Genomic DNA, 23848 nt, shown 5'->3' with positions numbered 1-23848 from the left:
TTTTCTTCACGTTGCTTTCTTTTGGACAAAACATCTACTATCCCAAGAATACCTTGTTTTGTACTTGTGCGGTATGCAAACAAACAGATGCAAACAGGATGAAAATAAGGGCTAACCTCTATCCAAACACTGGATCATGTGGCATTCCGTAAATGCTACTTTTGCCTAAACCAAACATTTAGAAAAGGAAACACAAGAACCTTTCAAGGCAAAGACCTTGCTGCTGACCTGAGCTATGCATTTTCAACTGAAAAGCAAGGCTATTTTTGTTGATTTAAATTGTAGGATTAAGTAATGTGTTTTCCTACAGTCAGAAGGAGAAGCCCTGCATTTTTAGAGCTATGGAAAGGACCCAAAAACAATAACTAAAAGAAAGGCAAGCCATCAGTACCCTGCCCCTATTCACAGTATAAAAACCCACCTGATTGCTGTCATGGTCCAAGCACTTCCAGCAATTCGGGTTGCCTGCCTGCTGCCCTTTCCAACCCCAACATCGCTGAACATTTATACCTGATAATATGAATGCTCTGAGTAAACCTTTTGCCTCCGTTTGCCCTCTTTCCTCTGAAATGTTGGAAAGAAAAGTACAAAAAGAAGACTGGCTAGCAGAGGACTAAAAACGCATATATTCTTCGTGTTTTGATTAAAAACATTAGATTGTTCTGTTAGAATTTAGGCACCAGATTTCAATTCTAACACATGAGGAGAAAGAATTCTATTAGAAGGAGGTGCACAGAATCAATAATTTTCTAGTCTAAGGAGGGGTAAGAGTGTCTGAGCCTGGAAATTTGTGCTCATGCTAACAGAACCTGTCTTCTCTCTCTTTCTTTTTTAATTTCACATGGACAACACACTCACTCAAAATATGTAGCCGGACCTGTTTCCAGTGCTCTCTGAAATTCCAAAAGCAAAGAGAAACTGCAGGCTCCGGTGTCAGGGAGAGGCAGGCAGATCTCAAGACACTAGCGGGCGATTCTCAATCAGGCTGTTAGAGACCCTACGGGGTCGCAGCTGCCAGCCCGCCTTCCCTCCCCTCGCGCCGGCCACTGGCAATTCAGCAGCGGCGACGAGGCCCCACGCCGGCCAGCTCCGCGCACACCTACCGGGCCCGCTGTGCCCCTCGCCGGGCCGCCCCGCTGCGCCGCACACCAGCCCGCTCGCTCGCGGCGTGCCCGGGCCCTGCTACTCGGTCGGCCGCGTTCTTCGCCCCATAAGGAAAGGAGGCTCAGCATTCGTGTAAACTTAGCCGGGCCACGCGCAAATACCATAGGCCGAGTGTTCACCAATGAAGTCTCCCTCCGGCTTCGGTGACACCACCCCCTCACACTCAGCTGTTCGGCATTCCCTGCTTTCTTAGTGAAAACAGGAAACCGGGATCCTTTGAAAATGTGTGTTCTTCATTCCAGTGTTGCCAGAAGTAAAAATAAAGCCAGCATTTTAACCATCTCCACAGAGAGGCTCTGTCTGCTGGACCAGTCCCTTCTTCATGAAAGAGTTTGTGTTCCTCTATGGAAACTAAGCAGCCTCAGCCTTCAGTCACCTGAGGAAGTGAGAGGCACAATCGGCCCCACTGTTCTCTGCAGGTCCTAAAAGTCCCCGGCAGTCCCCAGTGGGTCCAGAGCACTGCAGGAACTCTTCTCAGCACTTGGCTCATAAATAGTGACAGGTAGTTATCCTTTAACAGTGATCTCAACCGAGCCTTTGCCACTCATGAAAGTTTCTTTCAAAAAATTTTTAAACACCTTTTTCTGGTTACAAAAGTAGTACAAGTTGTAAAAGTCATGTACAGTCCATATAAGAAAAAAAGTCACTCATATCTCACCGTCTGATGGCAACTGGTAAGATTTTGTTGTAACTCCTAGGTTTTTCTATTTCTTAACAAATTTACTTTTCCCACTCAAGCATTTTCAATTGGGAAGGTTCATTTTTATCTATTTTCCTTCAAACAATTTTTAAAAATTCACTGATTTAACATCAGGATTTGCAACAAAATACATCACATTTTTTGGTGAAATTTAATTGTCACATATTAAGTAATTTTTAAAGTTTACCAAAGACAAGGTCACAATGAATTATTCCCAGATGGACTCTGGACTTCTAAGTCTGGGAATCAGTAAAGGTTAGAATTTTACCATGTTAGGCTTGATGATTTCCTAATACTGCTTGAATCAGACTATCCTAAGGACCTATAATCCAAATTTCACACTCCAGCAACTAAAAAAAGCAAGCTGTGTTCCCAAGTTGTCATTTTCACAAACGACTGTCCACAGTATGAATCCTTCTACAATTAGATATCCAGAATCATTGTTTTTCTCTCTTCCTTTCTAGTGTACCTTTACATAATTTAACATAAATATGGCACTTACAGGGCCCTAATTTTCCAACTTTTTTACATATGTAGTCTTATCTCCCTATGCTAGAAGGTAACTATCTGGAGAGCGACAAATTTAATTTTCGAAATATCCTCCACTGTTCCCCCTTTCCAATCACACACTACAAACAAGATGCTGGGAACAAAGTAGATGTTTAAAATGTTTACTGAGGGAATAATTGAATATAAAGTGTAACGTAATAAACTTAGAAAAACATCTTAATACTCTTGTAGATCAGCAGTCCCCAAACCAAGGACTGGTGCTTCTCTGAGAATCTAATGCCTGATGATCAGAGGTAGAGATGAGGCGGCGATGCTAGTGCTGGGGAGCGGCTGCAAATACAGATGAAGCTTTGCTGGCTTCATCTCCTGCTCACCTCCTGCTGTGTGTGCAGCCCAGTTCCTAAGAGGCCACACGGCCTGGGGGCTGGGGACCCCTGCTATAGACAGAGTTGCTTGTTCTATATTAGTGTTAAATAATATTCTTGCATGAAGTGGTTTCAGTGGTTATCTTTAGGTTGTGGAATCATGGGTGGTTTTTTATGTTCTACTTATATTTTATGAATTTTTATAACACATAGGTATTTGTCTTTTAAAAAATATGATTACAGTAAGTCACTGTTTGGAAAGCAAAAGGAATGTACTGAAATCAATTCCAAGAAAGTTCATTTGGAAAGGGGTGAACAGAACAGCCACGGCAAACACAACTGGATGTTCCTCAGTCTGTTATCCCATTCTTCCACACTAACAGAATTGCTTGTGTTTAGCTGGGAAAATATAAAGACTTTATTTCCCTAGTCACCTGTATTGTTAGTATGGCCATAAGAAAAAAAAAAAAAAAAAAAAAAAAACCCACAAAAAACAAAAAACAAAACAAAAAAAACTTCCTTAAAAGAGACAGGAATAGGTCTATGACCACCTTCCTTCTTTGTTCCTTCATCCTGCTGTCTGGAATGCAGACGTGATGACTGGAACACCAGCTGCTATCTTGGACCATAAGTTCACACACAGGGATGGAGGAACAATGTGCTGCTAGAAGGAACCTGGGTCTCTTAAGAGATTTATGGATCAAAGCCACTATGCTACTCCTAGAAAGCCTGCCTCTACATTTTTATGTGAAAGAGAGAGAAACTTCTCTTTTGTTTAGCTATTGTATATTTTGGGTCTCTGTTACTTGGGGCTAAACTAAACTCTAATGGATACAGTAGTCTCTCCTCTATGTCTCTACTCGCACATAAAAAAAAAAAAATTAAGACTAGATCTTAAAAAGAAAAAAAAAGCTAAATAAACTGGAGATAGCACAATAAAACTTTTTATTACATTTTGATTAACTCAAAAATAATTAGAGAAGTGTAAAAAACAACAGTTTAAAAAAATCTCTTAAGTGGGTTATAAGGAGACTCTTCACTGCCTAAAAGCCTTTTTTGGACTACCAGAGCTATGCCTGTTTATACACAGCCAAAAACCACTGGCGATATCTGGAACTGGAATTCTGAAAGTAACAGCTTCCAACTAAACATTCTAAATCAGAGGGCTGTCCCTGGTGTTTACAAAGATTTTCTGAATGTCTGGAAATCCAGTGGTAGAGACTGCTCCTGGCACCACCTCTGCCATCATTATATAGCATTTACTGAAAGCTTAATTAGGTACAGAAAGTGGTCCTATTCAGTAGAAAGAGTAGGAAGAAGGATTTATAAGAAGTAAAATGAGGTATAGTCCAGCTGGGAGATAAATGCCAAACACTCTAAACATAACACTAATTGAGATTAGTTACAAAAACATATATTATCAACAAGAACGATATCATAGTAGGTGAGTGATCGAAACAGAATGGAGTTAACCAGGAGATGAGTTCTGAAGACAAGTGATGACAGAATAAAAGATAAAGAAAGGTAAATGGTAGAAAAAAGCCAGGGCAGAGCCTGTTGGTGCCGCTCAGAGAAAGGTGAGGTTAGAAGAGAGAGGGATGACTGAGTAGAGAACAGGCCACCAGACTCGGGTCTTGGACCAGGGGAATCCTGTCCGCTTAGTCACTGTTAGATTGCACACCAGGCTCTGTGATAGGGGCTAAAGGGCACTGATGAAGATTGTCTTGATAGCTGTATGTGGATTACACTGAGGTAGTGAAAATGGTTAAATTCAAGGAGACCAATTAAAATGTTATATAGCCCCCAGGTGTGAAGTGAGGACCAAATAAAAAATTTATCAATATATCCAACTTATATGTATAATCATTATTGATTAAAAAAAAAAAGCAATCTTAGTTCTCTCTCTGTCTCTCCTTCTCTTCTCCTCACCCTCCCCACACTTACTCTCTACTAGGCACTGTTCTAGGAGTTGGGGACACAATGTGAAGCAAAAAGATAAGGTCTCTACTTTCAGAAAGCTCACAGTCTAGTGGCAGGTTGGGTATATGGGTGAAAAATAAAATAAAATGCAGGGCAGACATGAATTTATACCAGTGTGTAAAGGTAAGTTGACAGGCTGCTAACAGTAGGCCACATGTCTTCTGAGGTCAGCATCATCATTGAGCTGACCTACCTCCTAGTCACTAAGGGTCTCCAAGTGCCTCTTCTCCATTCTCCCTCCCAACTCAGTTTGTACAGTCTGCAATTGACAGCACCAACTAGAAACAACCCTTCTGTGCAGAACAAATTCCCATGTGTTCGCAAAGAGGCTGAAATCAATAAACTGATCAATCTACGCCATGCATTTATTTACCACCTGCTAAAATTGTGTGCATTTGTGAGACGGGCTCAGTTTATGGTGTCAAGAACAATGTGAAATTCCTTTGAAATGATTTTTTTTTTTTGCATTAACAAAGAAAAATGGAGATAAGAGATTTTCAAAAGTCATTTCATTTATGATTGTACAGTTTTGACTTTTCAAGGAAACTAAACTTACTGTTCAAATAATATTTGGCTTGGGAAGACATAAAAATTAATGTATTCACTGGGAGGTATAAGAGTAGATGGTAGGAAACTAGTCAAGAATACTAACTTATTAGTGGTGATTCTTATCTGGTGGTGATTTTGCCCCCAGGGGACATTTGACAATGTCTGGAGACATTTTTGGTTGTCACAACTAGAAGGGGAGTGCTACTGGCATCACTACTGCCATCGCTACTGCCATCGCTACTGGCATCTCGTGGGTAGAGGCCAGGGAAGCTGCTAAACATCCCACAACGCACAGAACAGTCCCATCAGCCCCAAGAAAGAACTGCCCAGTCCAAAATGTCAGTAGTGTTGAGGCTGAGAATGCCTACACTAAAGACAGTGAGCAGAGTGAAAAATTCACATACAGTAATTGAGAGTTTGGCCACATGTTGTGGACTTCAGCTTTTCCATTTCTCAGTGGGACCAGAACAACATGCTTGAGTGACAGGGTGATAAAAATGTCACTCCTGAGTAAGAAAACCCTAAGTCTTTTTCTACACACTCTACCACAATGAGCCATTCTTTAACATGAGCAAAAAAAATGCTAGTTTCTAAAATAATGTCTCCTGGTGGACTTGTAAATGGACAAAACTTTGATATTATTACTTTATCTATTAATTAGGATACAACGACTTCTTTGTTCTGGTTTCACTGCTGCACACTCTAGGCCCAATTACTACTGACTAATGGTGCCATGAAAAATAATCACACCCATGTGCCACAACTTCCACACACTCTTTATGTGTTTTTTCTTCACCAGATATTCTAGCTGACTATTGAAACTGAAGAACTCTGCTAATCCCCAAAACTGTATTGTCTCCTCTCACATGAAGCATAAAGAGTTGGCCTAAAGAGCTGAGTCAGTCCCCGAGAATCACATAATTATCATAGATTCCCATACTGAAAAGCAGCAGAGTGCAAGTATCCTGCTGTTCAAAGCAGTCAAAAATGATTCCAGATCGGCTAAGGCTGAGAAGCAGGGGTGGGGGGAATAAAACAGTAGGATGAACTCAGGGAAAGAGAGAAGTTCTCATGAAGTTAATTACCCACAGGGTGAAAGGGAGTTAGCAAATCAGCTTTTCTAAGCACGGACCAATGGGATACAGAAGACAGTGATGTGGAACAGGTTTAACAGGAAAGTTCTCCTGATGACACTATCAGCATTAACACCCTTAGACCCAAGGAGCTTTCCTGTGCCAAATCTACGTGAGAAACACCATTTGTTAGAGAACACACAATAAAAAGGAGAACAATGTACATGTTTCTCATTCTATTTTAAAATAATGTAAGGTAGATGAGATTCTTCTCTTTCATTTACCAAAGAGTATTTTCAAACCCGTTCTTTTCTCCTCCCAGCTAACACACCCATCCAGGCACTCACACAAATGATGACCACCAACTAGGTATGAGGATCTGTTCTGTGAAGCCTGCATCCCTGTTCCACGGAGTTTCTACTCCCTACCTGATTTCAACTAGACCTCTTTTTAGGGTGCAGCTGTTTTAATAATCTACCCAAACGCTTTGTGCAAATAAAACGACAACAGTAAGGAAAGCAAAGTGTATGCCAGTTCACAGGAAACACCAGGCCAATCGACATGTCATATGCAGCATAATTGCAATTTTACAAGCTTGGTTTGTTTAGGTGACTAAGTTATAATGTGGTACTGTTTCTCAGATCTGTAACTCTTCACAACTCCTTTTGACTTCTCCCCCTACATCTTTAGATTTCCTTTCACAGTTGATCTTATCTCTGCTTTTTAAACTTGCCCCCACAGATCTGAACCATCACAGCCTCCCTACCTCTTCCACTGTCTCCCATCACTACTCCTTTTCTATACTGGTTCCACATTCCAAGTATCTTCCCCCGCCCCAGAGAGGGAATGCTGATATAGAGGAGATGTAGTTAACCACACTGAAAGATGGTTTTATCCTTTCATTCAGTAAATATTTATTAAGTCCCTACCATGTGCCAAACACTGCTATGAGCTAAAGCAAATCAGACGCAGAGCCTGCCTGGACAAAATTCCAAACTGTAGGAAGAGACAGACAAGCAGTTGCATAAATAAATAACAGCTGTGATAAGTGCTATGAAACTAAAATACAGGAAGTGTGCTAGGACCCAGGAGGGACTCCACCAGGGCTGGCATAGAGAGCACGGCCAGTGCTGTATTTGAAGAGTCCACTGGGCAAAGTGTGTGGGGTGTGTGTCTGGCAGAGGGACTGGGATGGGAGACATTCTAGGCAGAGGAAACAGCACACAAAACCTGCCATTTTTAGGAATAAAAAAAAGGGGGCTCTGCATAATAAGGAAAGCCCAAAGTGAGGCATAGAGGAGACCAAGCCCCAATCACGCAGGGCCTGGGAGCAGCTTTTGGTCCTTAGGCGTACTTGGGAAGCTACTAAAGGCTTCTAAGCAAGACGGGAAACTGATCAGATTTGCATTTTAATATGACTGCCCTGGCTAGATGCTAGAGCATCTTCCAATTGGTTTTCCATAGGTTGTTCAAGTCCCCATGAATTTTTCCCTTGGTATCACAACTTCCTTTGAACCGTCCGAGTTTTATTTATCCCACTAGATAATAAGTGCTAGCCATAGTGTTAAAACCACCAGAAAGCAAAGTCTGCCTGTGGTCTATACCATCCCCCAAAATCCTGAGGAGGAAACTGCAAAGGCCTGACAAACCTCAGCTCCTCTGGACTAAGCTGGAGACAAGGATCAGGTCCTTGGTATTGACACTGTCCTCTGGGGCTCTATCCATGACCTCATTCTGCTAATAAAAAGAAAATATTTTTCTTTAAACTGATGGATGACTCACTGCAGAGAAAAATGATGGAATTTCCTTTCTTGAAGGTCATTAATGCATGATATATCTAATCTGGGAAGGACAAGTGTGGCATGAGTGAGGTCAGGAAGAAAGGGCATTTTAGAGACCACAGGCTCTGATTTAGCACAGTGAGATGCAGAGCACAAAGTTGCTCCCTATTTGAAATTAGGATGGGAATAGAAGGGCCTGAAAATGTCTGTGAAGCAAAGACCATGCTGACTCTGGCAGCCAGCAAGAGTGTGGAGGAAGGAAAGCCAGGAAGCATGCTATTGCCAATCCTTAGTGCTCCTAGCCCCAGCCCATACTTCTCTACCCATGGGGCTGGTTTACCTAAGAGAGAAAGCTAAAGACAGAAGATTAGGGCCTGGGGCAACTTAAGCAATACACTCAGAATGTTCAAGAATTTTATTCACTAAGTGGTCTCTAACAAGCTCAATCTTGGGTCAGTTTTGCCTTCAGAGTCACCAGAGTATTACTATACACCTGAATGACAAGGTTTTTGCTATAGGTGACCCTCATTGCCTGAAGTGCATTTAAGATCGAGAACTCAGATAACACAAGCTAGTTATCATTCTCAATTGTCAGACACATCAGATAAGCTATTTACAGACACTGTCAAGGATCTATTTGGCTCTGAAACTCTTTTTGTATTCTCACTGTTCAAAGTTAGCATAATTTCAGCATCAAATGGTATGATTAATGATAATAACAGATCCAGTGAATAAATTAGGCATCTGTGAGTCCACAATGTTATAATAAATAAATACATTAGAGTGCCAACTAATAAATAAAGAAGGAATTATGAAAACAGAAAGGCACCATTTAGCAACCATTACAACAGTTGGCTAATTCAGGCAGGAATCATCAATGGATGCTAAGGCTAGTGGGCAGAGACTTCTTACTGAAGAATAGGATATTGGTGTGGTCTCAGAATACCTCCCCACAAAACGCTTATCAAACACAAAGGGATAAATGGTGACTCTACGGTACAGAAAGCTGACAGATAACCACCTGCACCAGGTGATCAAGGCTAACATCACATCCCCTGAGAAGAGCACTGCGTCGCGTCCTCTTTGTGATGTTGCTGCCTGGAAGGCACGGCCTGAGTCTGGAAACATCGAAGCGTCCCACCTGACAGACATCCTATGAAATTACAGGTTTCTTTTGGAAACTGCCAAGATCAGGAAACAAATGGAAGGCCGAGCTTGAGAACTGAAGGAAATCAAAGAGACATGGCAAGCGCATGTCTTTACACACCACCCCCACCCACATAAATGGTGAGGCAAACGTGGTAAAACATTAATCATTGGGGAATGTAAATCTGGGTGAATTTTACAAATTTTCTCTAAGTTTAAAATTATTTCAAAATAAATTACATAAATATAGATAATATACATATATAAATAAAAACTTTCCTTCACTGTGCCTTCGGTGTCTGTGGGGTACATGAGTGCAGTCAGCCAGTCACCAGAGAGCACAGCCAAAACTCCACAGTTGCTCATATGTAAATAAAGCAGCCTGGTTTTTATCAGGGGCTGATGTTTCTGCTCCCTTGTATTACATATTCTTTAAGGAATCTGACATTTGTTTGAGGTATCCCTGGAAACTTGCAGAGCTTCTCAATCATTAATCTTGCAGATTAATGTGCCAAGAGCCCAAGAGAGAGAATAAAGTCTAAAAGGTCCTTTCTGTGGCACTGGAAGTCTTCCACAATTTAGTCCGAATCCAGTAATTCCCAGTTTCCTCCCCATCCTGAACTTCAATCTACCAGAGCAACTTTCAAGCCTATCTGCCTTTGCTCACTGTTTCTCTACACACAAGCATGCCCCTTCCCAGCTTCTTCCATCTGTCAGAATTAGTGCTATCAACCTTCAGGGCCCAACCCAAATATCCTGTCTTTTGCAAAGTCTTCAGTTATCTCCCACTGCTCCGTCCTGGGAAGAACTTCCCTCCAGTCTCCTAAAGCACTTTGCCTATACGTATTGACACGGGTTATAGTTAGCAGGCACATGCCCGTGTTCTCTGAACAGACTGTAGGTATCTTTGTAGGCAGGAACCAAGTAGTAGTTATTTTTCTATCCCTCAGTGCATAGCATGATGCTTGGCACACAACATACTCAATATCTATTGAAATGAAAAACCCCATGTCTAGGCACTTACTGATTAATAAGTATGGCAGAGGAAGAGATGTAATGATTAAACTCAGGCACTCTGGGGATCTGAGTGGATCCTGCCTCTGCCACTTCCCGGCTGTTGGCAAGTCAGAGGCTATTTCAACCTTATAATTGGGAACATAATAACCAGCTTCACAGTGTTGCTGTGGACCACTAAGAAGGATGCCTGTGGCCTACTATTATTATTTACTATTATTGGGTCACTCTCTGTTGTTTGGTGAAGCGTATTTATGATACTTATTCAAAATCAAATGAGTCTGCTAAAATCTTGAGGTCCAAATTGCTTTCTGCTTCCTAGAGTGCATGAGGGAGGTGCTGGCTGGGCTCTGCAGGGAAATGTGCGCGCACACCGGGGCTCAGCGAAAGTGGAGTGTGGGTGTCAGTCAGATGGACAGGGCGCCCTACTCCAGCATCAATTATGCATATAGAAGGAGGTAAGATGAAACAAAGCAAAAGTAGACAAACATTCCCCAACCTTTCAAAGTATATCATGGACAAGTTAAAATATTTCCTTTCCACCATGAGAGAAAAAAGGTTACACACTGATTTTTCTGCATAATCTCATTCTCGTACCTCTCCCAAAATCGTAAGAGGAAAAGCTCTCTTTAACACACTGTGCAGAGATGCATGCTTTAGAACCATCGAACGCTTTTCCATGCAATCATCCAGAATGGCTTGCCTAAATCAGGGAGAAGGTATAATTTTCTGTTCATAAAAGAATGGGAACTATAAATATTTCACGAACAAGCAATAGATAGCAGGGGTCTGGAAGCATACAATGCAACCACAAGGTATGTACATAAAATGGGGGGGGGGAGTGGGAAGGGATGGTAGGACGCGATTCCCAAAGGTTGCTTCCAGACTATGACTCTTGGACTATATACAAAATGTCATGACAGTGCATGTTATGTCAGAAACAAACTGCGGCAGCTGTCAGAACAGAAGTTCAGGCAGACAAAGCCCGTGGCCTTGCTCTCTCCCCAGCAGCACCTTTCCAGTTGTACCATAACAATCAGCACAACCTCATGATCCCCAAATGCAACTTCCCTTTGCTGTATCATCAGTTCTATTCTGGGTGCATCTTAAGAGTCCAGAAGCCAGGCTGCAGGTGAGCAGTCGAGAGGGAAGACAGTGGAAAGGGTTATTGTTCCTGGGACTGGAACCGGCTACGTCTTCATAAAGGGCACATTGTATTAAGGAGGCACGTGACATTACAGAGGCCTTGAGGTTTACACAATGGCCCTCTTCACCAGTGTTCAGTGCCCACTGTAAGATGCAGTGACTCTTTACCCAAAATCTGTCTTAAATAGCCAAGATGCCACGGGCTCTTCAGTACTTACTCTTCACCAGGTTAGGCGGTACTGCTCTCCAAAGCCTACTGTCTAATTTTAAAACTTATTACTGAAATACAGCCCAAATTTGTCATGCATGCTCAGAAGAGAACTAGCGCTTGAGGACTTAACGCTGTTTTCTAAACTTTCTTCAAAAATAACACGCTGCTTTATAGGAAAATGTACCAGTTCAAAGAGTAATTTTGTTAAAAGCAAAGAAGTAGCATAAACTGGGGCTTTGGGGCAGAAAGGGCTTTTCTAACACAATAGAAATAAATTTTTTTTTGGGGGGGAAGGGGGTGGAGGTGGAGTAATTATATGAATTCCAGCCCTTATTTTGTTGTATAGTGTTTATATAAGAAAAAGAAACCAGCTTTAAAGCACACCGACCAGGTCCTCATCAGAAAAACCAAGCTGAAAACAAATGACCAAAAATGGATTTACCAACAAAAAGGAAGTTCTGGAATTTAAATAAATCGTAAACTCAAAAACTCAAACCTTAGCATTATGTCACACCTTATGACAATGACATCTTTATGTTAAAGCCATAGCTAAAGCTGAAATTTTTACTGAACCAAAATCAAGTCCTGAGTTATCCTTTCCAGCCTGTAATACAAGCAAATAGTTTTCATAACATACAGAGCTTGAGTTTGTATTTCACCAACCCCCAACCAGAATGTCACACCATCTTCTATTTTTCTTTTTTGGGGGGACTTTCTTACTTACTCACTCAGAAACAAAATAACTGTGATTTTCAGAAAGCAGGAAGCCAAGTCTCAGGCACACTTCCCACAGCATTAAAGGGACTACACACATTAGCAGGCAAAGAGCCCAGGAGCCGCTGCAGAGAATTTATTTATACCATTTGGAATTTCCTGACCAACGAGCAGCCTGCTGGCTGGCCATGGGGTTTAATTCCAGGACTCTCGGCGTCAGTGAGACAGCAAAAACTACCAACGCACCAAATTGCTGGCAAGGATGTTAACAACAACAAAAGAGGTGAAGACAGACCTCTCCCATGCCCCTTCCAATTTTTCAAACAAACTATCCTCATATTCTTTAGACACACAAAATGCTAACCAAGAAATACAGCTGTAAACTTGCTAATTCTAGGAAGAACTTAGACAGAAAGGCAGCAAATGTTTCCTTATTCTTCCTGCTGACTTATTCCCTCCCCCTAAACTCTCCAGAGCTGAGAAAGACTCCCTGTTAAAACTTGAGCTCTAACTCAGTAGCCTTCTTATGAAGGAAATGATTCAGTCTTATACAGAACCCAGGCTGGGCTGGAGGCAAGTGGTTTCTTTTCTTGGTGTGTTCTTATTTAATGCAACATGCAATTTAAAGGCTAAAAACACTCCTGTTTGTAAACCACAGACCCAAACCATTTTTTTTTTTTTCATATTCCCCTGAACATTTTATCCAAATTAGATCCTATGACTTTCAAAGACACAGAATTAGTTCCCAAACAAGTGTATTCTGTTTAGGGTGATAATATCCTTGAGCAACCTTTTGTTTCTGTTTAAAGAAGTTAGTAAGAATATGTCCCTCTATTGGCTTAAATGAATCACCTTTAAAAGAAAAAGAAAAGTTTCTTTTAAATCTGTTCTTCACCTATGCCTGCCTAAATACATTGGCTAAACTCTAGAAGAACCAGATTTACTGAAATCTGTGTATAAGGCAAACAAGTAAAGCCAGTTCTAAACAACAAAGCAGAGATTAACAAAGATTAGGGATGACGCTCAATGGCTTGCTTTGTAAAGTTCAAAACAGGGGACAGCTAGGTAGAGAGAGGAAAAGTTTACAAGAATCCGCTGGATTTGCCTAGTTTAACTGGTTCATTTCAAGACCTGAACACACCCACCTTACTGCATGCATCTTTTCACTCCATCCTTCTAGTCTATACCTGATGTTTTAAAAGTGCTTATCTTTGGAAGAGACATTTTTCTGTGTAAAGCTATAAAGATTAAACTTTTAAAGATGATGTGAGACTCCTTTGGGTTTGTTTTATATCAAATAAATAAACTGATTCAAAGGAAAATAAACTAAGAACAAAGTTTCAAGTGCCAGATACTTTGAAGCATAAGGTCCAAATAATTCCTAATTATTTTACCCAACAATAGCTATGATACATAAGAGATTTGAGTTAGGCTTATTTTTTCCTTTTATTGGAGGATTTGACAAAAACCTTTAGAGATATTTAAGTGTCATAAAATTTACCCATTTTAAGTGTACAGTTCTGCATCTAAAATCACAATCCAGTTTTAAAAAACATCCATCATCCTAAAAATCCCCATAGGCTTGTTTTATCATTTGCTTTTAACAGAGAAACTTTCTTCTCTGTACTTTTGAGAAAATTCTGATATTATTTAGTCACATTATTATATTCCAAACTAGGTATTAATATCAAAATATTGTTCATAAGAACTAAACTGAGGAAAGCATCAGAATGCAGTATTTCTTAACCCTGCGAAGGAAAATCCTGCTAAATTATTATTTTGTAAGTACTGTGTTTTAGTAAAAACATAGATTATTCTATAAAGCAGTTGAAGGTAATTATTTTCTATGTGTGCTTCTATGAAAGTGAGATCCAGGAGAAAGTCATCGTATGCAAATAAATGTCTAGTCCTTTATTGAGGATGACAAAAGTTGGGATGGGAGAATTAAAAAATACGGCTCCTTCTGACTGGAAACTGTCAGTCACAAAGGTTCCAACTGTATAAGAAAGACACACCTGTCTGCCTTTACTCTCCCTTAATTTATATATGAAAGAAGCAGAAACAGCCAAATGAGGTCTGGGAGGATGCAGATGTACTCAAGGTGGAGAATAGGCAGAAAAGGTGACTCCCAGTGAGAAGGGAAATGGACTGTGGACAAAAGACTTCTGTGTTACCCGGCTGGCCGAGGGTATACTGACTCAGTCGTCCTCCCCTGGATGGTGGCTGCAGAGCTCTGAGTCTGCAATCAAGCAGCTCTGAACCCACAGTTCTTCGTTGTTTACTTATCAGGAATACTGCCTCGAGACTTTATCTGGAGGGCCTGACCCCTTGTCTAGAGACAAAACCAAAGTTAAATGTAGTAGTGAGTGGTACAGATGTGTATTTCCTGACATGCCCTGAGTTTATCTTCTTCCCACAATATGTTCCTCTTGTTGTTATCGATTTCTTAAGACCCTTCCAGTCTTACAGACACAGCACAAATGCACCTGGGTTATCAGTTTTGTGACAGCCTCCTTGCCTCTTTCTCCACCATCTGCTGTGTACAATTCTGGAGCGAACTATTCCAAGTGCTTCATACATATATGAACTTATTTAATCTTTACAACAACCTGACAAGGTAACTATGAATACTGGCATTTTATAGGTGAAGCTCATGTCATCCATGCTGCTATTTTCCTGTTCCTGCCTACTCCTGCTATAGTCATACTACATAGTACTGAAAAGCCACACGGTCGGCATTCTTGTACTGTAGCCCTTAAAGAGCAAAGAAAGCTGGGTCTGGGGAAGGGAGCTGGCATTTCTGAAGGGTGGGGAAGAGAAAGAGCCCGCCGTGTCAATGCTTCCACTTCTACCATTCCTTCCCCTTCTGATGTACCCACCACAACCCCCCCCCCCCAAAAAAAACCTTCTCAAACAAAATTTTAGTTTGCAAGAAGCAGCTAAAATACCAATTGTGTCTGAAGTTGTCTCTTATCTTTCCAGCCACCCCTCCCATCTAGGCTCCCAGAATGGCTTCCTTTTCCCTCTGTTCCAAGTCGTGCGCACATCTTACATCCCTACAGACTTACAAGTGCGTTGTCCTCTTCATCTCAACTTTAGCTGTGCTCTCAACACTGTGGGTGCCCAGCACCCATTTGGTCAATTTTAATTTCTTCCAGAGGAGCCTAACTTTGAGTGTTTCCTTTTAAAGAGCTGTATGAAAATGTCAAGGACTCTGAGCCCATGCCCTCATTTTACAGCAAAGGCAGGACTCTGGGCCAGCGGGGTGACGGAACTAACACCACCTCTGCCATTCAAGGTGAAAGTGCCAAGGCCGGAACCTCCCAGAGCAGACACCCCCATGCCACAAGCTCTCAACCCCGCTGCATGATCAAATGGTCTGGGGCCGTTTTTAAAAATGCTGAGTAACCCTGCCATCCCCACCCTAATGAATCAGAATTTCCTGGTGTGGGGCGCCAAGGGCATCAGCAATTTTAGATGTTCCCTAGATGAGTCTATGCCACAGCCTGTGATGAGAACCTGCCTGGGATGAGAAGCTCAGTTTGAAACCAAGTAAAATCTGCAATTCAGAGTGTGTTCTTCCCTTGGGGCTAAAAGAAGCTGAGAGCAAAATTGGGAGTAGCCCTTTAAGCAATTCAAGTGCTCTCTCAGGGTCCAGATCACAAATTCAAATACCTGTGGAGTCCAGGCCAGTAACTGAAAGGAAGGGGTCTAGAAGCAGTTAGGGGAGACCAGAGAGCATCTGTCCTCTCCAGCTGACTGTGAACCCATGAAACTACACACCCAGTGATGCCAGATACTTAGACTTTTCCACAGCAGATGCAGAAATTTGTGTTTTTATATGAAATTATCTTTTTTTTTTTTTTTTGAAAATTTGGCAATTAATTCAAAGTAAAACATCTTTGGATGATGGTCACGCAGAACACATTCCCAGGCCTCAGTGTGGCACCCAGCAAGGACTTCACCGTATCCATTTGGGATCCAATTTCATTCTGTTTTCATCCCTTTCTCACTTTCTACGTGACCAACTTTTTCTTTTTCATTTTAAATTGCAAGAGACCCTGTTGGAACAAACTGTAAGGCAAATTAGAAAAACTATTTTAAATCTGGTGCGTATTAACTTAATTTTGTATTTTTAAATTTAGCTCTTTTACTACTAAAGTGTTTCTTTTAAAAAATAAAGACAAAGACAACAACAGCCAAAGGACCCCTACCATTTCTCTCGAAGGTAACAACGTAAAAAAACCTCTACCTGTAAGTATTCACCTTAAGTGTAAGTATTCACCTTAAGAAGAACCAGATTGAAAGAACAACAAACCGGAGTTTCTGCCATCACATTTAAGGAAGGCCTAGGTTATTTCTGCTGTGTTTGAAACTTCCCCCCAAACCCTGAAGAATTCAAACACCTTATCGTGCTACTTCACCCATCTTCCCTCAGACTTGCGATGGGGTGTGACGCCAAAAGCTGGGTGTCTAAGGGAACTGCATGAGGGAGAAAAGCGGGCGTAGTTTCTTCCCACGTCACCACAGCTCCTTTTCCACCCACCTCCATCACAGCTGACAGGTTGAAGGGGATTAGAGAGACAGGTCCAGCAAGGGCTTCCAGTGCTTTCTTATCCTGTTAGGTGAGTACCGCACTGGGTGTTGGAAGAAGACTCCTCCTCTGTATGCCTGGATTAGAAGAATCTGCTCCTAAAACTTAACTAAGGGGAGATTTTCCAAGGAGGAGCCACAGTTAACATGAGCAGGGTGTGCCTAGGCGGAGGTGTGAGATTCTAGTCAGAGAGTGAAATTAGGAAGAGGATGCTAAGGAGCCCAGGGAAAAAAAAATCCTCTTTTCATTATACCGTATTCAACAAAGTACATTTACTCAAACACGTTTAAGGCTTAACGCTGGTCACAAGGAATTTATACATGTTAGGCTTTCTTTACAATCTGGGTTGCCCCAGGATTATTACTTTCACCAAATTTAAATAAAAGACTGTTACGCAATATGTTTTCATCTAAGATTGAAATCAATATTAAAAAAGCCAAATGACAAAATAAATTGGAGTATGAAACTAAATAAGGAATTTAAAACTTTAAATTAGATTACCACAAAGACTATAAAGGCTGTAAGTAGTAAGAGATAGTAAGGACAGCTTATTTCTTCTCATCTAAAAGGGGTGATAGATCTGTAGAGACTATCTCCCAAAACACCGTGGAAGAGAACGAAGGGAGACCAACCAGCCACATTCCCACCTAATGTCACCACCTCAGGTTCTCATCCACAGTTTCAACCGCCCACCAAACCAGACTAGCTAATAAGCCTGGAGCAAAAGGAACTGACTAGAGCTCCACCTCCTCTCTCTCTGGTTGGGCTGCTGACAAGCAGAGAAAAGGGCAAAGAGAGAGGCCATGGGAGCTGGAAAGAACTTAACACATGGCCCCTGACAATAACCCTCCCTGGACAACCACATTATACCTGGTTGCCTCTCCCTGGGACCTGAGGCATTTAACAGACAGTACCATTTTAAACCTACCTTAGACCATGTGATGGAGAGAAAGCAGATGCTGTAACTTCCACTTAGTTATGAGGAAAGAAGAGAGAAAAAGCCAGCAAGTATGTGTGGCAAAGTGAAAATTTACATGTTCATTCAGGAAAAACATCCAGGTGAACAAGCTGGGAGAAGACTGCAAAGAATATAACAATATATGATTGGTCACTGACAGAGCTCAATTCAATCCCATAGATTAAGGCAGGCACTATGCCTGTATTAGATGCCCAGCATTCTGCCAGCACAAAGTAGGTGTGCTGCAAATATTTGCTGGTTGAACACTGAGCATGATGACTTTATGCTGAGTACTAAGCAAGGCATGATGGGCATACCAAGATGAAGATAACTTGGAATACTGCCTCTTAAGACTTTAAAGCTTATGGATTAGTGAGGCACACAACCATACGTCTTAATTCACAGCAAGTGATGGCAACTATTTAATAGAATACAAATCTCTCTAGGAATAGTAAAAAGGAGGGGGTGAATTCCCATTGGAAGAAGTACGAGAGGAAGCAGAACTTGAAAGATAAGAAAACTTATATTGAAAGATATGGGAGAGACATCCAGGTCAAGAGAATAGTGCCTTGAACAAAGCCACTAAGAGGGGGACAGGGCACAGTGGGGCTGGGCAACGGCAGCTGGGATGGTGCAGAAGCCCCCGTTTCTTTCACAACAGTTTGGACAGGGCTGATGTCTTGCTACCTGGAGCCATGCGAAACTAGGAAGGCCCACCACGATTTTTGCAGGCATCAGGACTGAAGTAGCAGAAACGGACTGATTTCAAAATAAGGCCAAAAACAACAGCTCAGAGTTAAGAGAAGGGAACGGTTAGAGATTAAAGTTACTGAAAGCTAAAATGCCTAGAGAGAGAGAAAAAATAACAAAAGTATGAAAAGCTCAATGATCCTTAATCTTGCCAGCCATCCCTAACAAAACAAAATCACAAAGTAGTGATATAAGGCAAAGAAAGACCTACTTTCACAGGACCTCGGGCTTGGTCCATTACAAAGAAGGAAAACAGCTGTCTTGCTGCCAAATAAGCTTCTGTGCAGTCATTTAAAAATGAGCTACTGAATGAATGAATTCACTGAATTGAAGTACTTCTACTGGGTTTTTGTGTCATTCCTTCTGGTAGTTCCCCAAACTATACCCCGATTTACCTTCACCACTATTTGGAAAGTTTACTTTTTCATCATCAGTGTCCAGAGGACAGAACTCCAGAGAAAGATGCCGTAGAAGAAAGAAAAGCCCCCAGCAATAAGCGCCTTTTACCATTCTGAAGACTTTTCTGGTCTCAGACTTCTTCACTTGAGATCAGTCTCCTAGGGTGGCATGCGTTCCAGCTGCCGTTCTCTAGTGCCCAAGGAACGTCCACACATCCCTCCTCAGAGAATTCACAGCTCCCGTGCGTGTGTGTGTGTGTGTGTGTGTGTGTGTGTGTGTGTGATGCAGGAGAGTGCAGAAGGCAGTGCTCAGGGCCTCCCGAGATCACTTACCGGACAGGCTGACAGGTAGCCAACCACAGAGGCTGCGATGTGATGTGGCCGAGTCTCCTCACACTGCCAAACAGCTGTCCCTGGGGCAGATCTGGAAGCTGTGGGAAGTGTGGTGCTAATGGAAAAATCTGGTGGCACAGGGCTTTGGTGTTATGCAATTTTTTCCTGTAGCTGCATTGCTGGATTGGTTTGACATGCAAACCATTCCCTCCTCCCCTACCAGCCTACAGACTTCCAGGTCTCCACCCTGATGTGCTATAAAAATCAGTGTATCATCGGGCTGATTCACTCCCTGAAGAGGCGGAGTCCTGGTGAGGGTACATGCTGCACACATTCGGCAGGTATTGTCTCTCCTCCGCCAGGTCGTGAAAAGACAAATCAGTCTTTGTCCTCACAGTTGGAGGGAAACACGCCAGATGGGCTGCCTCAAAAATCATTTCCCCGGTGCGTCCCTGATCTGAATGAAGCATCCCAGTCAATCAAGCCAAAATGCTGAGGAAAGGGAAACAAATGAACTGTATCTTGCTGGGAACGTGGACTTCCATGAGGGGGATACTGAGAACGGAGGGAGCGTGAACTGTTTTGAGTTTTAGAAGAGTTGACGCACGTGACCAAGGTCTTAAAGACATTAAGCAATTGGGTTTATAAATTATTAGGAATATCACATCTCTCCCCTCTTTTATATTTCTAGTCTGGGAAAAACCTCCCCGTTTTCTTCCAGGAGATTCTTGGAAGAAATGTGCCTGCTATACAGAAACACTCAAAATGCCCTGGCCTAATGGACAGTTGATACAAGAGGAAAGGGCACTCAGAACATGGGCAGGGATGGGAAAACCTGGCAGGACAAGCTGAATCAATGTTTTCGCAAAATTATTTGCAAAGCTGATGGGATCTATCAACTAAACTAAATATTGTGACACTAAATTCAGAAAATCACATGACTATCACTTGATGCCGCCTAACAGAGATCATGTCTAAAACATAAAAAAATCCCTCAGAAAACTAAATAAAATCATGAAAAGGGAAGTAAAATAAACTTAGAACTTGTAACTATTAATAGCGAATGGCTCCGGTAAACTATTACTCTAGTACCAGCTCCTTTAAATAAAGGTTCAAATGGTGAAACTGTAACCATGTCCACAACCTTTGAACCAGATGGCACAAATGTCACAGATCACTCGAATCTGTTTCCTCACAAATAAGACAAGTAGGTAGTACAAGAATTTAACTTTCAGGATAAGAACAAATCCCACGAACCCAAAGGTCTGTCCTGTTGCCCAGGTCTCCCTCGTGTCTATAGTTCTGTTTTTCTACCTGTTGGTTAGAAAGGCCTTCTGTACATTACAGAATATTATTTAATTTAAACTTTCAGCCGGCTTGCTCCAAAGAACTGCTAGGATTAGAAATCTGGTCTATTTTTTAAAAAATCCTCAAAACGGCAGCATACTTATTTTTAAGTTGTAAGAGTACTAAGGTTATATATACAAATGGGCTGCATATTTAAAAACTTCTCATTTTCAGGCTTCATAATGAACTGTGACCTAAAAGCAAAACTAGGCTTAGCCTCTAAAACATGACCATACTTTTCCTAAAGCATATGGAAATGAGTAAATTAGATACAGCTCACTCCAAAAACATCCAGCAGAGAAGCCAAGAGAGGAAAAAGAAAATCATAAAAAAATTTTTTTTGACTTAGAATTTCTACAACTGTTTGAATGAATTTTACCAAATCTCATTACCTGTTGGGTCTTCCTTGAGGTTTTATTAGAGAAGTCTACTCATTGCAATTTTTAAATCTGCTGCCAGAAAAGAGCAAGAATTTATCACTACTGTGAATTTGAGAACGATGCTAATATTTTCATGCCAGATTACATCAAACAGGCTTCAATAGAAAAGGACCCCGAAGCAGAAACAAGAGGGTTAGTCACTCTCTTTCCAAACCCATACAAACTTTTCTCAGAAACTACACAAAGGAGATAAACTGGAATTATCCTGGACACAGGAAAAAGGCAAACCCTGGAAAAGGAAGCTAATGAGCTATACTGTTGATGGGCTCAGATAGCCCACCCAGGTCCTTAAAGAAAGAGGGGAAGTGCATAATCAGAGATCAATGCCAATACTCACGCTGGAAGTCTGTGGGTGAGCAGGGCACAGGACATTCAAATCCTTGTGGGATGGGCTGTTTTTAATCCTTTTCCTCACTATGCCGTCTGAGAATGAGAGCAACAGCTTGAGGTCTTAACATAGCAAACCTCCTTGTTAGGTTTTTATTTTGTGTTTTTTTCTTTCTTGTTGGCACCCACACAGCATCTGGGCAGAAATCTCCAACCAAAGGGTATCTTTGCCCAGCACCTGGGACTAGCCAGAACCCAGATTCTAGCCTTCCTACATGCTGGTAGGTTGGTACTCTCCGGAAGATAAGTCATCCTTCCTCGGCTTAGTTGGAGAGCTAATCGCCTGTCTGAAATCTGCCACTTAACCCATTATGACTCGCTCAAGGTTTGGAACAAGAAAGCTGATGAGGCTGGGTACAGGTTAGAACTGAAGCCTCAAGAGTTTGTAAAACAGGTAAGTCCTGATCAAGGAGGGACTCTTTAGATATTCTCCAGGGGCTAGATGAATTCTGGGGTGCTAATTAATCAGACAAGCAAGACTCTGAAACTCCGGGTCTCCTATTTGTAGGTGGTATTGCATTTTAACAGTTATGTAATTCAAATGTAACTACTTCTTACTAAAAAAACCCCCCAAAACAAAAAAAATCTCCTCAATCATCACTATAAGAAAATAAACTATTTCCTTTATAAACTTCAATGTGAAATTATCTTTCAAAAAACTAACAACTAAGTTTCTTTTAAATTTAATCTGATTAAATTATTTAACATATCAAATAATAGGATGAAACTGCATATGTACTAAATACCTATAAGGTATTGGATATGCTTGTTAACGTGGCTCTATGAAATAATCCAGACTAAAAAAAAAAAAACAACAACAACAACTTATCAACATAACTCCTATCCCAGAGGACATTTTATTTTTAACCATTCTACTGTTGAGCTTTATGAAGTCTTCTGAAATACATAATTTCCCCTTGATCTATTTAATGTGAATTTTGCAGACACCACACTTCTGATTTTTAACGTCAATAGAATGCCTTGAACAACGACAACAAGAAGAACTCTCCATATTGAACTTCTGGCTTAGCCATTACTAATTATGTGAGCTGAGCAACTTGTGTTTTGTCATCTGAAAGCAGGGAAGGGAGGTTAGACAGGTAAAAATAAAAAATGCCCCCACCTGTAGCTATTGCCTATGTTTTTATGTTAGGCAACTTTGTTCTGCCCTCTTAGCTCTTCTGATACACCACTGAACACATAACTTACAGGAGAATGCGAAGCACAAGTAGAAACACACATTTGATCTCTTTGCAAATTGAAGCAAGAGACCCTGGAAAGCCATGACAGGTACTAACCACGCACTAAAGCAGCCCTCGTTTCTAATCAGCTCACCTTCTGCCTCTGGAGTAACGCTAACGCAGACAATAGGTCTGGGACTCACCACCACGAACACACCACCTCTGTTGTATTCCGGGACTTTCTTTACAGATGGTCTCAGAAAACATCAGGTTGGTTCGAGCCAGACCAGTCAGTGCAAACTGGTTTTATACTTGACAAACAACACACAATTCCTGCTGTCAGGGTCACCGCAGTGGGCTCAGAGTTCTATTTGAGAAATGCTCCTGCCCAGGAAAAATATTTACACAACCTAGAGTGGGCTACACTGCACTGCAGCGTTCCACCTGTTCTGCCAGGAGTCTCTGGCTCTGTCTGACTGACTGACCAGGGCTTATCAGCGGCCTTTGAACCTCATTTCAGATCAGCATGGAGACAAAACCTGGAGCCAAATAACAGACCAGGGTAACAAGATTTTTTGAAATGTGTTATGTTAATTTAAAATGACAACCAAATTTTAATGCAGTTCAATATGGACTTTAAATAAGTAAATAATGTATCTGTATTAAAAAAAAAAAACATATTTAGGCTACAAAAGAGAAATAGCAACAGGGGGAAAAAGCTACAATAAACTAGCAAAGGCAAGTATTAGCAAAAATAAAGATGGTGATGGCAGGCATAAAAATTCACTCCTTAATGCGCATCTATTTACTTCCTTTGACTGTTAGACTCAGGACAGTAATATAATCCTTGCCTCAGTGTCACAGCATCCAACAGGGCCTGGCATGATGCCTGTACAGGTGTTCGATCAGGAGCTCAAGACAAAAGAGAGCAGAACAGGAAGGACAGTGATTTCCTCTGACATCTGATCAGCACTTTATATCTTAAAAAGTATTTTTATGGCCATTGTTTTATTTTTTTTCCCACAACACTCCTGTGAGGAAGGTAGGACAGGTATTATTATCTCTATCTGACAAATAAGCTACTTGTTATTTGGCTTCCAAAGAGAT

At 41.4% G+C, this 23848-nt stretch overlaps 1 protein-coding gene across 5 annotated transcripts in view; it reads right to left on the bottom strand.

Annotated features, from left to right (window-relative positions):
• KANK1 (KN motif and ankyrin repeat domains 1) overlaps window positions 1–23848 on the bottom strand; it is a 176713-nt gene that overhangs the window by 27375 nt on the left and 125490 nt on the right. The window contains exon 1 of one of the 5 annotated variants that reach the window (XM_016135564.2): window positions 22945–23135. The exons of 2 other annotated variants lie outside the window; for them this stretch is intronic. In XM_016135564.2, the coding sequence (XP_015991050.2) occupies window positions 22945–23008 (64 nt within the window). In that variant the 5' untranslated portion in view covers window positions 23009–23135. Of the gene's footprint in view, window positions 1–22895; window positions 23136–23848 lie in introns of those variants that run through there. 2 more of the 5 variants (XM_016135560.2, XM_016135565.2) reach the window with 2 other exon arrangements.

This window comes from Rousettus aegyptiacus, unplaced genomic scaffold (genome assembly GCF_014176215.1).
Source record: "Rousettus aegyptiacus isolate mRouAeg1 unplaced genomic scaffold, mRouAeg1.p scaffold_m13_p_3, whole genome shotgun sequence".
Lineage (NCBI taxonomy): Eukaryota > Metazoa > Chordata > Mammalia > Chiroptera > Pteropodidae > Rousettus > Rousettus aegyptiacus.
The sequence above is the reverse complement of the archived record's forward strand: the minus strand, read 5'-3'. Positions and strand labels throughout refer to the sequence as shown.